General features: G+C 45.2%; 2 protein-coding genes and 4 non-coding genes across 6 annotated transcripts; 3 read left to right on the top strand and 3 right to left on the bottom strand.

The window, feature by feature from the left end:
• Positions 1–8: 8 nt before the first annotated feature.
• PFLUO_LOCUS7659 (uncharacterized protein) lies at positions 9–1,025 on the bottom strand (the record flags this gene model as incomplete). Its single annotated transcript, XM_073785317.1, has 2 exons — positions 9–269; positions 324–1,025. 2 exons carry the CDS (start codon positions 1,023–1,025, stop codon positions 9–11), a joined length of 963 nt encoding a protein of 320 aa, XP_073641685.1.
• Positions 1,026–1,294: 269 nt separating this feature from the next.
• On the top strand, positions 1,295–2,980 carry PFLUO_LOCUS7658 (uncharacterized protein; the record flags this gene model as incomplete). Its single annotated transcript, XM_073785316.1, has 4 exons — positions 1,295–1,395; positions 1,446–1,909; positions 1,964–2,204; positions 2,266–2,980. The coding sequence occupies 4 exons, from the start codon at positions 1,295–1,297 to the stop codon at positions 2,978–2,980; spliced, it is 1,521 nt and encodes a 506-aa protein (XP_073641684.1).
• A 317-nt stretch (positions 2,981–3,297) lies between these two features.
• PFLUO_LOCUS7657 lies at positions 3,298–3,371 on the top strand. The gene has a single exon. It is a non-coding gene; the product is annotated as a tRNA-Ile (tRNA).
• Positions 3,372–5,790: 2,419 nt separating this feature from the next.
• On the bottom strand, positions 5,791–5,864 carry PFLUO_LOCUS7656. Its single transcript has one exon. It is a non-coding gene; the product is annotated as a tRNA-Ile (tRNA).
• A 520-nt stretch (positions 5,865–6,384) lies between these two features.
• PFLUO_LOCUS7655 lies at positions 6,385–6,458 on the top strand. Its single transcript has one exon. It is a non-coding gene; the product is annotated as a tRNA-Ile (tRNA).
• Positions 6,459–7,721: 1,263 nt separating this feature from the next.
• PFLUO_LOCUS7654 lies at positions 7,722–7,795 on the bottom strand. Its single transcript has one exon. It is a non-coding gene; the product is annotated as a tRNA-Ile (tRNA).
• Positions 7,796–14,359: the final 6,564 nt, after the last annotated feature.

Below are 14,359 nucleotides of genomic sequence, written 5' to 3'. Positions count from 1 at the left end.
GATCCTACTCAAAGTCCGTTTTCGATCTTCTCTGCTCCCTTGACCTGCTTCTTAACCCATGTCCGCTTCTCCTCGTCCACAAACTTCGGATACGGTCTTCGGCACCATGAACTCTCCTCCGGATAGCCTAGGTATTTGGCAACGACCCATTTCGTCCCGTTGATGCCTCCTTTGGCAAATCCCCACTCGGCGACAGCAACTTGAAGTTGCAGCTGCTCCGCTTCTGCGGTGTTTCCAGCGTTATACAAGTTAAATAGCTTCACGCACGTCTGCAAACGAGATGTTAGGAATCGGACAGACAAGATTCGCTTCTGATTACTGACCTTGGGATAGAGATTCGCCAGTCCAGTAATGGAACCAGCACCACCGACGCTCAGACAGGGAACCAGCCAGTCACTTTGGCCTGCCAATGCAACGAATGCAGGGCTGTCATCTAAAGCCCGACCAAACTTGGCAGCCGATCTAGCGACCGAGGCAATACTTCCGCAGGTCAACTTGACCGCCGCGATATTCGGGTGTTCACCTAGGGTCTCAAGCATCTCAGAAGTCACATTGAGTCCACTGGCAACACCGGGGAAATTGTAAATCATGATAGGAATAGGAGACGCAGACGCAACCTCCTGGAAGAAGCCAATGATGGCCGCCTCATCGAGCGCGAAATGGAAGTACGACGGCACCAGAACGAGCGCATAGTCTGCACCGGCCTCTGCTGCCAGTTTTGTGTCCTCGATGATCGCTTGAGTGCAACCTCCAAAGGTACCGCAAGTAATGGGCAGATTTGGACAACCGAGCTTTTGGGCCGTGGAGCGCGTGAGGCGCAACAGCTTAGACTTTTCGCCCGATGTCAATGTAGCTGCTTCACCGTTTGTACCTGCGATCACGATGCCGTGAAGGTCGCTCCGGACGAGGAATTCAAGGTGACGTTCCTGTACTTCCCAATCGATGGACTGGATGGGATCCGACTTGAACCAAGTCAAGCAGGGGACGTGGATGCCCGGAGGGTACACTTCCTGAACAGATCCCATTTTCAAAAGGTAATTTCAAAGTAAAAGAGAATTGATATCGAGTGGAATGTCCCAAAATTTGGGGTTCACGAAGCCATACTTTAATGGCGTTGTCCATTGTCCTCAGCGATCGGCTTTCCCTAAAAGGAAAACAGCCGACGAACTCTTTAACTCGCATTCGCGGGGAACCCCCGAACGGCCACCGGGGGGCCGGGGAAATATGCGAAGACTAGTTAGGGCCTACTTAAGTCTCGCGATTGTCGCTTCCACTAAGCATATGCCAACGCACCATGGCGCTCCAAGGACAAGCACTATGCGTCTTGATGACCGTCACCTGCGGTCTGTCGTATCTACTCTATGGATACGACCAGGGTTTCATGTCGGGTGTCTTGTATGAACTCTCCACTCCTCCGATTGATTTAATTTCTAACGCAGATGTAGACTCGTTGATGACTATCTCAAAACTATGGATCATCCGTCCTCATTCATGCAGGGCCTGCTCTCCAGTCTGTACACGCTGGGATGCTTCTTCGGTAGTATCGGGAGCATGTTCTTCAGTGAGCGACTCGGTCGCAAAAATCCCATTTTGATAGGCACTTCCTTCATTCTGATGGGTGCTACCATCCAGACTGCTTCCTACTCTCGTGCCCAATTCCTTGTTGGCAGAATTGTCGCCGGACTGGGAACGGGTCTCAACACGTCGTTGATTCCAGTATGGCAGGCTGAGACGCTGCCAGCTCGGAAACGAGAGAAATTCGGTGCTTTGCAATACGTGCTGGTCTGCACGGGAGCTTCCATCAGCTACTGGATGAGCTATGCGCTGTCATACTCTAATAATCAGCCATTCGAGTGGCGGTTTGCTGTTGCTATCCAGTGTGTCTTCGGTATTCTTCTCCTGTTCGCTGGTAAGTAATTGCTCCAATTCCTTCACTTCGTTGACCTCGCTAATGGAATGGCAGTTCCCTGCATGCCAGAGTCCCCTCGCTGGCTATTCATTCATAACCGGCCCGATGAAGCTCTAGCTATCATAATGAGAATGCACGGAACAAGTAACACCGACGATGAGGAAGTGCAAACCGAACTCAAGATGATCAACCAGGCCATTGAGGCGGAGGAGCGCAATGGCGCGAATAAATGGATTCATCTTTTCAAGAACGAAAAAGGAACCCAGAATCTGCGCCGGGTCATGTTGGGCTGGTGGTACGTGCCTATTCCCTTTTTGTCATCTTTTTTGGCGTCTAGTTCTAACCTTCTGATACAGGCTTATGTTCATGGTTATGTGGTCTGGCGTTTGCAGCATCGGCTACTATATTTCCTATCTCTTTGAAACTTCCGTCGGCCTTAGTCATAACCTTTCATTGCTACTCTCTGGCTTCAATGGGCTGTGGTACCTCGTCTCAGCGTTGATCCCCTTCGTCATTATCAACCGCATTGGCAAGCGCTGGTGTCTCATGATCGGAGCATTTGGCATGGGCTGCTGCTTTCTCACCATGTCCTTGACCATCCGCTCCGGTACCTATGGTGCATCCATTGTCTGCGTGATCGCCTTTTTCCTATACTACACTTTCTTCGCCTTGGGTTTCCTCGCCGTGCCATGGCTATACAATGCCGAGATTCTCCCACTCCATCTACGTTCGCGAGGAAATGCCATCACTACCTCGTCGAACTGGCTTTGGAACTTTGTGACTGTTATGATCACACCATCCGTGATGAGCCAGCAGGGCTGGAAGGGATACTTGATCTTTACGGTCTTCAATTTCTGCTTCATTCCGTTCATCTACTTCTTCTACCCTGAGACTACGGGTAGGCGACTGGAAGAAATCGATGCCATCTTTTATAAGACCAGTCCGATTGTTGCAGGTACCGAGTGGGCAAAGAAGGGCATGTTTGAAACTGATCATCTGGATCGGATGGTAGGCAACATTGAGAGTGCAAAGGCTGAAACAAGTTATGTTGAGGACCTTTCTACGGCTTAGCTACATTGTGTTTGATGGAGGCTGCCACTTGAGCTTCGAACAAAGGGAATTTGATATTTCTGTCCATGACCTTATCCACTTGTACATTCTCCCTCTCAAATCCATATCTTCTCGAAAACTGAAATCCCTTCCCGTGGAGATCTTATTGATTGCTAGGATCAATTAGCATTCGAACCTTTGGACCCACCGAGAAAACATTTACGAGGGAATCACCTGGACGGATTATCCACAAGGATTATTCATCCGGTTCCACGCCGACTAGTTTGCTCGTTGGAATGGATTATATTACTAGATAATGATTATCCAATCACAGCCCGGGTTCCATAACTCAGTTGGTTAGAGTGTGATGCTAATAACGTCAAAGTCGAGGGTTCGACCCCCTCTGGAACCACGTCTCTTTTTATTTTTATTTTCATTTTTGCCTTAGGCTTTCCAATCCTCGTCTGTCGTCTTAGGCCTGAGCCACTGAAGCATGTTCAACGAATCCAAGCATTGGTATTTTCTAAATAATATTGATTGCTATACAGTAAATGATCCAGTGCCTATAACACCTATGCAAAATGATTATCAAGAAAGTACGCAGATGATTGATCAGTATATAGATCAACACTATCAAACGGGACTACTAGGTCCGTTATGTAGGTAACTATCGGTTACGTGGTATTTAAACCACGCTAGAATCATTAATAATTAGGTATATTATGTGTATATATGGAAACTTTACCCAGTATTAATTTCTTTCTCCCCGCAATTTTGGAGCTACTTAAACTCTTTGAGGCTTGTAAATTCAGGAGTGGCTATCACTGATCAGACAACACACAGGATCCTTGTCTAAAAGCCCTTCGCACTGTGTGCTCACCGAGATAAGCTTCCTGAGGCTCCAGCGAGAAGGTAATTGTGGTGCAGAGTGTCCTTGGGAGTCTGTTGAAGGTGACGATGACAAACCAGAGAGACAAGGAAATGTATTTGTGATAACGAGCCTCGGCAACCGTTGACAAGATGGACATGAACAGACTGTGGCTGACTTTCTCTCAACAAGTCAAGACACTGCTTGGGGCCCAGGGTCACTCCTTGATACCGAGCGCGAGGGTTGGGCACTCGTGTCAGGAGTGCTGCAGAGCTGGAAAGCGCAAGAAGGGAAGCGAGAATGACAGGCGTGGCAGCTACGGATGACTGAATGACAAGCAGCCCCGGATGATTGATAACCCGGCAGACGAAAGAGAGGTGCGAATGCTCTCAAGAAAATAGTCCAACTGGCAAGAAGGGGCAAGGGGAACTACAATGGATATCTACGTGGGCTGGGAATCTTGGAAGACGAAAACGGAGATATATATAATTTCTCGCACACCATCATGTACCTACTTACCACTCTAGCGGCCACTGACAACTTTGACATATCGCCGTATGGGGATGACAACAGATTATAATGGAATGTCAAGATGGGAAATGACGGTATAGACTAGGAATATTGCCTATAGTGCATTTTTGGTCTAGCGGTTATTTTGCCCCAATTCTGAGCGACAGTTATGAGCCCGGATCGCTATTGTACGGGTGGCATTGTAGGTCAGATGTTCGAGCCCGAGAGCCAGCAAACAAGGTCGGAGGGATAGCCCAATTTGGCATCGCCTATATTATGACCGGCGGCATGATGGGACAGATTATGAACGAGACCAGACATTAAGAGCAGCCCCGTGCACTTCCCACATGTGATAAGTCTCAGGAACCTCCCTTCATAGCTATTCAGGGTGCTCCCTGAAGGGGTGTGTCAAGATGGGAAATGACGGTATAGACTAGGAATATTGCCTATAGTGCATTTTTGGTCTAGCGGTTATTTTGCCCCAATTCTGAGCGACATGGAACTCTTTCTCTCTCTCAAGTGCATTGATGAAATATTCTAGCAAGTGCAACTAAAATACACTAAGTGCTGCGTGTTGTACGTGTGCAGTGGGGCCTCTGCAATTGACGTACTGTCAACAAAATCCATCATTGCACGTGCCCGCGTATAATGATCGCGACTGGTCATACTACAATCATATGCGTACTACTACTACAGTGATGATCCATAAATTTTAGCACACCACCCGCTACACCGCCCGGATTAACCCCATATTCCCTACCATACCCAGCTAACTAATAGAGAGGAGCACCTAGAGTAGCTCTGAGAGACTATGCCTAATAGGATCCAGGCAGTCATTGCTTCAGATGGGTTGTATACTCCATGTTATTGTGTGTAAATAGCCGTATTTATGGTAATCTATCAATATTATGGAGGTTTCTGGACGGCAGAATATTATGTAACTGGGGGGTTTGGTGTTAAAATTTATGGGACCTGGCCGTATGTTGACATGAACCCCATGAACGAGCGACCTGCTACCTAGTAGAAGGCTCAGAAATATTCAGTCACTATATAAGCAGACATTCGCTCAAGGCGTAATGAAGACGAAGTTTACTAAGTGATAAATACAGAAAACGCAGACACGATCAAGTGAATATAAGGTTCCTGGGAAGGACAAAAAAAAAGTGGTTCCAGAGGGGGTCGACCTCGACTCAAAACTTTATCTGAATGGAACCCAACTATGACTACATACTGCTACTATTTTGATATGAATGCCACGGATAAGCAACACACTACTAGTAGCAGGCTGGTACGAGGCTCAGAAATATTCAATCAATATATAAACAGTCATTCACTCCGGTGCATCTCAGAATACAGAAAAACAAGCGAGGGAGAAGCTTATTGAGTAATAGTACAGAGAATGAAGACGCGATTCAAGTGTACATGAGTGTTCTAGGAAGGACAAAAAAAGAAGTGGTTCCAGAGGGGGTCGAACCCTCGACTTTGACGTTATTAGCATCACACTCTAACCAACTGAGTTATGGAACCGATCAACTGGTTTATCGCCGGCTCTTTTGACATCATTAGCCAACTAAACAATTCTTTAGAAGAAAAGAAACGTTACAGATTGGATTTCTTGTGAGGTTATTCGAGTTTGCTATCACGTGCCATCACGTGCTGCTCATGTCTATTTACCGGCCTTGGGTTTTGAAGTTCGAACGGAACATCGTTTTTGGACTGATTCTGGCAAGAATCAGTGTGTGTTTTGTTCCCACTGAAGCGCTCCCATCTCGATACCATTTTGCCCCCGTATCGCTATCCTTCCGGGATATCATACTTCATCTAACCAACAGGTGTCTACCCTGACAAGTATTCTTTACAGATAGGCTTATCAAATTAGTAATTTCTTTGCAACTATGTGAATTATATGAATCCTTATCCGCCTAGGTGCAGAGTATTTTTGCATAGTGTCAATCCGATTAATAGAAAGGCCCAGCCTAATCCGACAACTTGGCCTAGATAGTAGCGGCTTAATAATTATAAAATACCAATTATCGGGAAGTACTTGGGTTCCATAACTCAGTTGGTTAGAGTGTGATGCTAATAACGTCAAAGTCGAGGGTTCGACCCCCTCTGGAACCACTTCTTTTTTTTTTTTTTTTTTTTTATAAACCTTTTTTTTTGACCCCATGGAAAACCTAAAAAAACCTCCCCAGCTCTCTATTCTGACTCCCATATCTATATCCTTTTGAAACCACCCGTCGTTAGCAGTACCAATATTGCAGTATCACCGATAGTCCCCGGTCAGTCCGATGACGATCTCATGCTTCGCGACGTACTTCACAGTTCGTTGCTCACCTTAATAAAACCTACAACAAGGGCGACGTGTTAATGAGCTGCTTTATTAGACTAGGTAGTGTAATTTGCCGTGTACTATTAATTAATCTACCGACTCCCCCATGTCAACTGCATTAGTAATGGCACTTGGGGAGGAGCGATCCTTGGTCCATAGTAAACAATGCCCGTAAACAGCAGGCAATCTATTTAGTGGGATGCCTCTCTATAATCGGCACACGACATTCCTCCTAGTAGACTAATATCGCTAGGTACCTAGGGGCACAATATAGGTTGTATCTGTCTAACTTATCACACGTCTAAACGTCTAATGTCTCGGCAAAACGAGCTACCAGGGTACGCTGATTATCCCCAGTCGGTATTTGCACGTCCTCTGATTACCAGACTTTGCTACCCTTCTTAATAGTCAATAGTGAATGAAACAACATATAAGAGGTACGTCGATTAGTCGTGAGTGTGCCCAGGCACACGCTTCCCAGCTAGGCCAAAAAGACGATTATGATTACGACGAAGTTCTCTAACTTCGCCATGCCTGGGTCCACTATATATAGTAGTATCGCGCACTGTCAGACCGTAGCTCTGACATCAGTCAACCAGGCTGCATTAGGATGGTCATAGACTGTGAGGGCAGCTGTATGGTAACTTTATACTGCGATTATATGCCTGATATTTAAGGCTTATGTGCCGCCTCACCGCTGCGCACTGATCGTATGTATGAACGCGTAGATGAGCGGGGTAAGGAGCTTGTATATAAATACCTCGCTGGCAACTATGTTTCAGGGGCCAGCGATCAGTCTTGGAATTATGCTGGGTCGCCCAAAGCTTTCCTGCGAGCCTCTGTTGCACGAATCCGCAAAACCAACCAACGCAGGGTATCGTGAGACTACCCTGACACTATACCACATATCCATCCGCATAGCCTGACCATGTTGGTGGGTATGAGATTATTTTTTGCTAAAGCGTCTCGGCGCCCACGAAGCGGCATCTAGCTGGTTACTGGCCCTAGGACAGGTTAGAGGTCCACTATAAAAAAACTATAAAAAAAACATGTGGTTCCAGAGGGGGTCGAACCCTCGACTTTGACGTTATTAGCATCACACTCTAACCAACTGAGTTATGGAACCAGCAGCTGGTTTGTCGCTCGCTCGAGCGACACTATCAGCCATGTGGAACAATCTACACACAAAGTCAGACTAGTACCCGTACCGATGTGCCTATGACCTTCCTAATAGCCTGGTTGACTGATCGGTGAACCTCTTATATGTTGATATATTCATTGTTGTAGCCCTGATAACTGTATTGAGCTGAGAAATTACGGGATAAATCTGATGTCAAGGATAACACTATAATAAAGTTTGTGTCGGGTCCATCAGTAGACGTCTGACAGTGACGCTTTCAAAGTACTTGACCTCGACGCGCCCCGACCCGGTTACCCCCTTTATTTTAACTGTATTCTTATCGTTTCGAAGAATCGCTGTGGCCAGCTCTTTATAATACTTAATACTGTCTTCCTGTTCCCGCTCGTTCTAATACTCGCGTATAAAACCACGTTACGTAGTATACATGATCTTCCCTTGGAGTTCCCTTAAATAATCTCTGGGAGCATCTTCAGATCGCTTAGGAGGGATGAAAGAAGAACAGCAGACCCTATAGGTACGCTCTATAGCGAGTATACATCTCCCGGATTCGGTCGAAAGAAAGCAAACGTGTTCATCTCGGGGTAAGAAGTCTCACCCGTCCTCAGCCCTCTCACCCTAGTCTCTAGAATTCTCACCTATATCATCTACACTTGCCCTAACGCAAAATATAATACCGCTTTAAGTTGCGGGCGCATTCAGAATTAGTCACCAATAGTATATGACTTAAGTATGGCTGAGCGGACGGGAAGCCCTGGTCTCCGTACCCTGTGTTCGCATGTACTAAGATTTTATACAAATCCGAATTAAATATACAGAAGGTTCGGCAGTGGCATCTAGCTAATACCCGCCATCCATGGCCGAGGGCCTTCGAAGTGCGAAAGGGGTGAAGGGACATCTAAATGTGTCTGATATAATACTATCAGGCGGACGAAATATACATCCACCCTACACTACGTGATGCTTTAGTGGGATATGGATATGAAGGAGAAATTTCGTAATATTCTTGCTAGATGCTTTATATCTGACTTACCGATTGTCACTTCTCATAAGCATGTCTCATCTCACCTATTTTTCTTATGACGGAGTGGGAGAGCGAAATCGCCAGCGGGTTCGGTTTAACTAGGCTATCGGAGTCAGTGACCGTATTGAGTGTGCGGGTTAAAGTTAAATTACGTCTCCATTCTAAGCATTGCTTTAGTATTCTTAACAATTTTTACTTTAGACTGGCTCTGCACAGAACTTCTACTTTGCTTATAAACCTATCACATAGATATCAAGAGTAGAAGTATTAAAATTCAGAATCAAGTAAAAAAGGGTATGGTAGTCAAAAAGTAGAGGTAGAAATGAAAATTAGTTATTACATGTTGCGCCTTGAAATTATTCATAACCCGAGAAACTAAGTCATGAGACATTTTCCACCGATTCAGAGCCATAGAAACGGGGAAGAAGCATCGAAATTGGAGTAGTTGGTGGTGAATTGTTATTGCGAAAACATTCAAGCAGCGCGGGACTCGGTGGAGTTATTTCACGACGAACTGGCCACGCGGAAAGGTTAGCTCGCGGCGCGAGTCCTTCTTGCTTGCTGCCAACAACCTGGCAGAACACCTATATTTCGATGTTAGGAATATTATAATCGTGGTTTGTTTCTTGGAGTGGTTGCTTACCCAGCCGTCTTCAAAGACTCGAGTAAGCACAACATGCTGTCCCTCCCGAAGCCTCACTTGGCTATCGTTCCGAGGTTGGAAATCCATATCCACACGGTGAACATTCCTCCTGAATAACTCGACACTTTTCAATGCCTGCAGATTCGGCTGAGCGCCATAGACATTACCCTGTTGTTTCTCTGATCTGGTCGAATTTGTTGAAGCCCTGCTGACCGAGCATGAAGTGGCATCCGTTACACTTGAACATTCTCTTTTGCCCCTCCCAGAAGAAACGTCTCTTAACTTGACCCGATGCAGTGAAAGTTGTTCTGCTGTCAAAACAGCTGGTGAAGGTGATCGGACTTGCCGGTATGGGGAATAAACGGTGTGTGTAGAGTTTGTGCTGATGGCGCTCTGAGAGGGACACCGCTCTAAACTGTCATAGGTGGTTGTCGACCCCGTTTCGCTATAATGAGACTCTGATACAAAGGAACGGATGCTCTCGTTATCATCATCCCTTCGCTTGAACTTGTCGGAGATGATATCATAGAAGGCCATGCCTTTGAACAAGATGGGTGATATTTGCCTTTTCAGACTTTCGAAGTGACGATCAACATGGCAATGATCCATAACATCACGAGCCCCATTTGCACTAGCAGTTGACCAAGTATTGAAAGAGTATGCAATGGAGCCGCTTTTGCATCGCTTGACCATACTGCTAATGGTGTCGATGGATGTAGAACTTCCCCTTTTAATGCCTGAAAGGGCACTTCTGAGCCGATCGACGTATGTGGGTGATTGGTCGAACTGAGATTTAGGCTCATGGTTGTATCTTAGAAGAATTTCCTGTTTTCTCTTCTTCTGTTTATGTAGCCAAAAAATGATGCAAATTGCCATGAAGAATGTAACTAGCATGACACTTGTCGTGGCGTAAAGAGATGAATGATCTGATCTCGTTGTTTGAGCTGATATCGGAGACATGATGGATGTTCTGTATGGAGAAGCCGTTTGCTGTATAGCCGTGGGAATGGAATCTGGGTGAGTGGGCATGTTGGTTTGAGTCTCTCGAGTGGGATCAAGAGTTGCCGTCACTTGCTGATCTGTGGGTTGTGGAAGGCCATAGGTGTCGGAATGAACTGGAACTTGAGGTGAGTTTGTCGCCATGGCTTCTTTGATGTTTGTAGTTGGATACGAAGGACTGTTATCGGACGACTGGGATAATCCAGTCCGTTCGTCGTATTCCATTGGGTGATAGAGGCCATTGTCAAGCTGGCCGATTTTGGGGTTTGCGTGGTAGAGAGCATCGTTGGGGGGGATTTGTGCATTCATCCCTGCGATTTCCCAGTTATCTGGACTCTCTAGTGTTTCGGCTTCAATCATGCTTGCGGGCTGGGCTGTAGACACACAGCTGGTGCTTAAGACTTGGAGAAAAGGGGATAGGGAAAGACAGTAGACTCAACATGAAGGATAAACATCTGCATTATTGTGACGAGCCTCCTGTGAATACTACTATATAACAGATAAGCTTGCTTGTTTACAACTTTAAGAATGCTGCTCCATGCTAGATCAGCCCAGGGGGGAGACTAGATGAAATTGGTATATGGTGCGTAATTTTTCCGGCAGGAATGTGAGTTTTCCCACACCATTAGTCTTTGTTGTTTGTTTGTTTATAGTCAATATGTAACCCCAACATATTTTTTAGGTGGACTCTTTTACGAAGTCGGAGCTAATGATCTTCCATAGGAAAGTCATCTACTGCGCACGTTCGCTTTTCTGGAGTGACTAGACTCCTTTGAGCTACATCACTAAGTAAACACTCCAAGCTTTTCCTCATTACCCTTCAATGTTAATAACTTATTAAAGTGTTCACTCACATTTTAGGGGTTGCTTGCTTGTTGCTTCAGAATGGAAATCTAGAGCCAAGGCTAAGTTACTAGCACAAATTTCTTACCAGAACATATAGAATTAGTTGCTCTCATGAGACGTAATGACTATGAATAATTTTACTATAGTATTCAGTACTATTCCAACCGTTCCCCGCGAGCATGGCTCTTTCCAAATTTCCCTCATCTTCCTGCCTTGGTGCTACCACTGACTCCATCGAGAGCCTGATATATATACCTGGCCCCCTATCGCAGAGCGAAGCCTCAAGTCCCATGTCCTCATGTAATACCTCTTTCTTTTATACGATATTATGAGGACATGTAATCTTCAATTTTCCACGTCTTTTTCCTTCTTTAGTGTCTAAGTCTCCTTGTCGGATACGGCCTCTGTTACTGAGCGCCATCAGGTTTTCCTAAAGTATGAAGTTTTTTCATTGCCATCTGATAGTTATATGTTATCTTTCATAGGTTGTAGGAACTTTATTGTTTTTTTTTACAGCATGTTAACACACTTGAGTTGCTCAACTAGTTACTTAGATTCATGGGAGTAGCTTCTTGACCTATCACACCCTTGTTAAAATAAATTATCCATAGGTCAAAATTCAAATATGGCTCTAGCGTTTCGTTTACATACTATTTACCAGTAAACCGATGTGAGCGTCAACTTTTCGAATGAAAACAACACAATATGTAGTTTCTAAGGAATCAAGGGGTTTCTCTTCCCATTTTGGAGGATAACGAAATGAAAACTCAATAGTTTGCTCATAGGCGGCCATGTGCGAATACGTTTCTTGGATGTACAGGCCATGTTGGCAACTGCATCCCGAATTCCGATCTTTCGAAAGCTCATTAATGTGACTGTGTTGCTAGGACAAGATGATAGCATCGTTACTCTCCGTTTCCCCCTTGTAGCCTAGCGTGGTTGCTTTTCGTATGATTCCCCTGGGACCCCCTTACTGGAGCAATCACCATGAGGGGATAACTGAATTTGTAACTGGCTCCCACAATACCGGCTAACATAGCCGCGATGAACTGCGGAATGTTGACTCCACATGGGCTATCAAGTTGATTTCAGTCATTTCCAACCAATAATAAAAGCAAACTCAGTAATTCTTAGCCCAACGTAGGTTCTAAATTGAATAGCCCTGGATTATGACCTAAGAGCAACAACCCTCGTATCATCGGCGACCCATTGTGATAGAATGAAGGGTTAACACCATGACATCTTCACAATGAAACGGACGAAGAGCCAGTCGTCCTTTTTGATGCGCATAAACATGTAGGAGTACATTGAGTGCGTAAAAGCTTTGTAAGTCTCGGTGGAATTTACTATTTGCCGACTTGATGTTATACTATAAAACTTGGGTAGCTACGGATTAGTTCTCATTGCTCACTTATCTGGTTAATTGTCTTTCCAATGAAATCTGAGGCGTGTGTTAAAATATGTGACGTAGGATTCTACTCTTTCCTGCACATAAATGTTAAAAAAAATGGCCGAGGAGAAATACCAAGGTGTTTGATGGAAATGCTGGATTTCCCGTATAATCAATAATAACAACATAAGTTATTTCTTTAGGATCTCTGTTAGGTGCAATCACAGTTAGTAGTCCGAGCCCTACCGGCCCCAATAGTGCATTGCTCTCTACGGTATCAAGGACTAGAAACCCCACCCATTATGATAAACCATCTTAAGCATTGGCACCCCACACCAAACAACTAGAATCAGCTCAATTGAAAGAAAGCATGCGTTATCGGCTTGTTCAAGTCGTGGACAACGACAACCAATACGCAAAGGGCACATGTTCCCGTGCTGGTTTTTCGTTGCTGAAACCAATCAGTAAATCAATAGTTCATTTGCCCGATGTCACTTGCTTTAGATACACCCGAAAGAATTACTCTGAGAACCCAAAGTAGTCCCTGTAGTGCTCGTGTTGAACCAGAGCACGTGAGAATGGTAGAATCAATGATGACAAAAGAAAAAGGCGTTGTTGTGTTGACATTCCTAACATCACTACAGTGATAGATCCAAACCCCTTTATTCATTTCCACTAAAATTGATTTATCAACATTGTGCTTTGAGAGTACTCTGGTCTGTAAGTGAGACCTACCTAGATAAATAGGTGTTAATAAGAAGGGTACTCCAAGCGAATTCCTGGGTGATGTAACTGTATGCTCCAGTGGGTGGGCTTAATCGTGGGTGGTGCATTGCGGCCTGAATGTCTTGGCTGTAATTCCATCGCTAGAAGTAGTCTTGTTTTGGCCAAGATTATCGGAAGGAACGTTCCTTGCATATTAGAATCTCCACTTTATTCAGTATCCACACTCTCGGCTCATGTGGTATGCAATAGAGGGAGCTTAGATGACCGAAGCCGATGCATCGTTCGAAGTTCAACATGATGCCAACCCAGCGCGAAACAAAGAGACAAGATCCATGTCAAACAAACGGCTGGAAAACTGACAGTCAATATAGTACCTTCATGCAATACAAGCCTAACTGATAGGTCTCAAGTCAATGTTGTAGAGAAACTTTTCGGTCCTGGATCCAAATATGTGGTGGCATGAAATGCCTATCGGCCTGTCATGCCGAACATGCCCTAGTCCTATTAATCTAAACACCTGCTGCCCCTAGCAACCCAATTACTGGGGTTTGGCGCAGTTGGGAAACCAGAGGCGACTTAGCTAGCATACCCTATCATGGTAGGGTGCATTGAGCCCACTCGGCTCGCAAAAAAAGGTATATAAGTTAGGCTAATGACCATTCATACTTGCTCTCACAATACAAACTATCCAAACAAAAAACATTCTCCTTTTTTTCTTGAACGTGAATCACCAAACAAACACAACCAACACTGAAACCACCACCCAGAAACATCTGGACTACCACCGATTCAAAATGAAGTTCTCGATCTCCGCTGCTCTTGTCTCTTTATTCCTGTCTACCTCGGTCTCCGCTGCCCCCTTCGAATATGAAGTTTACGTAAATACCGTGACGGTTCAGCTTGCCAACTCCGAGCCTGGTACCA

This window comes from Penicillium psychrofluorescens (assembly GCF_964197705.1).
Source record: "Penicillium psychrofluorescens genome assembly, chromosome: 5".
In the NCBI taxonomy this organism is placed as follows: Eukaryota; Fungi; Ascomycota; class Eurotiomycetes; order Eurotiales; family Aspergillaceae; genus Penicillium; species Penicillium psychrofluorescens.
This window is presented reverse-complemented; position numbering and strand designations above follow the sequence as displayed.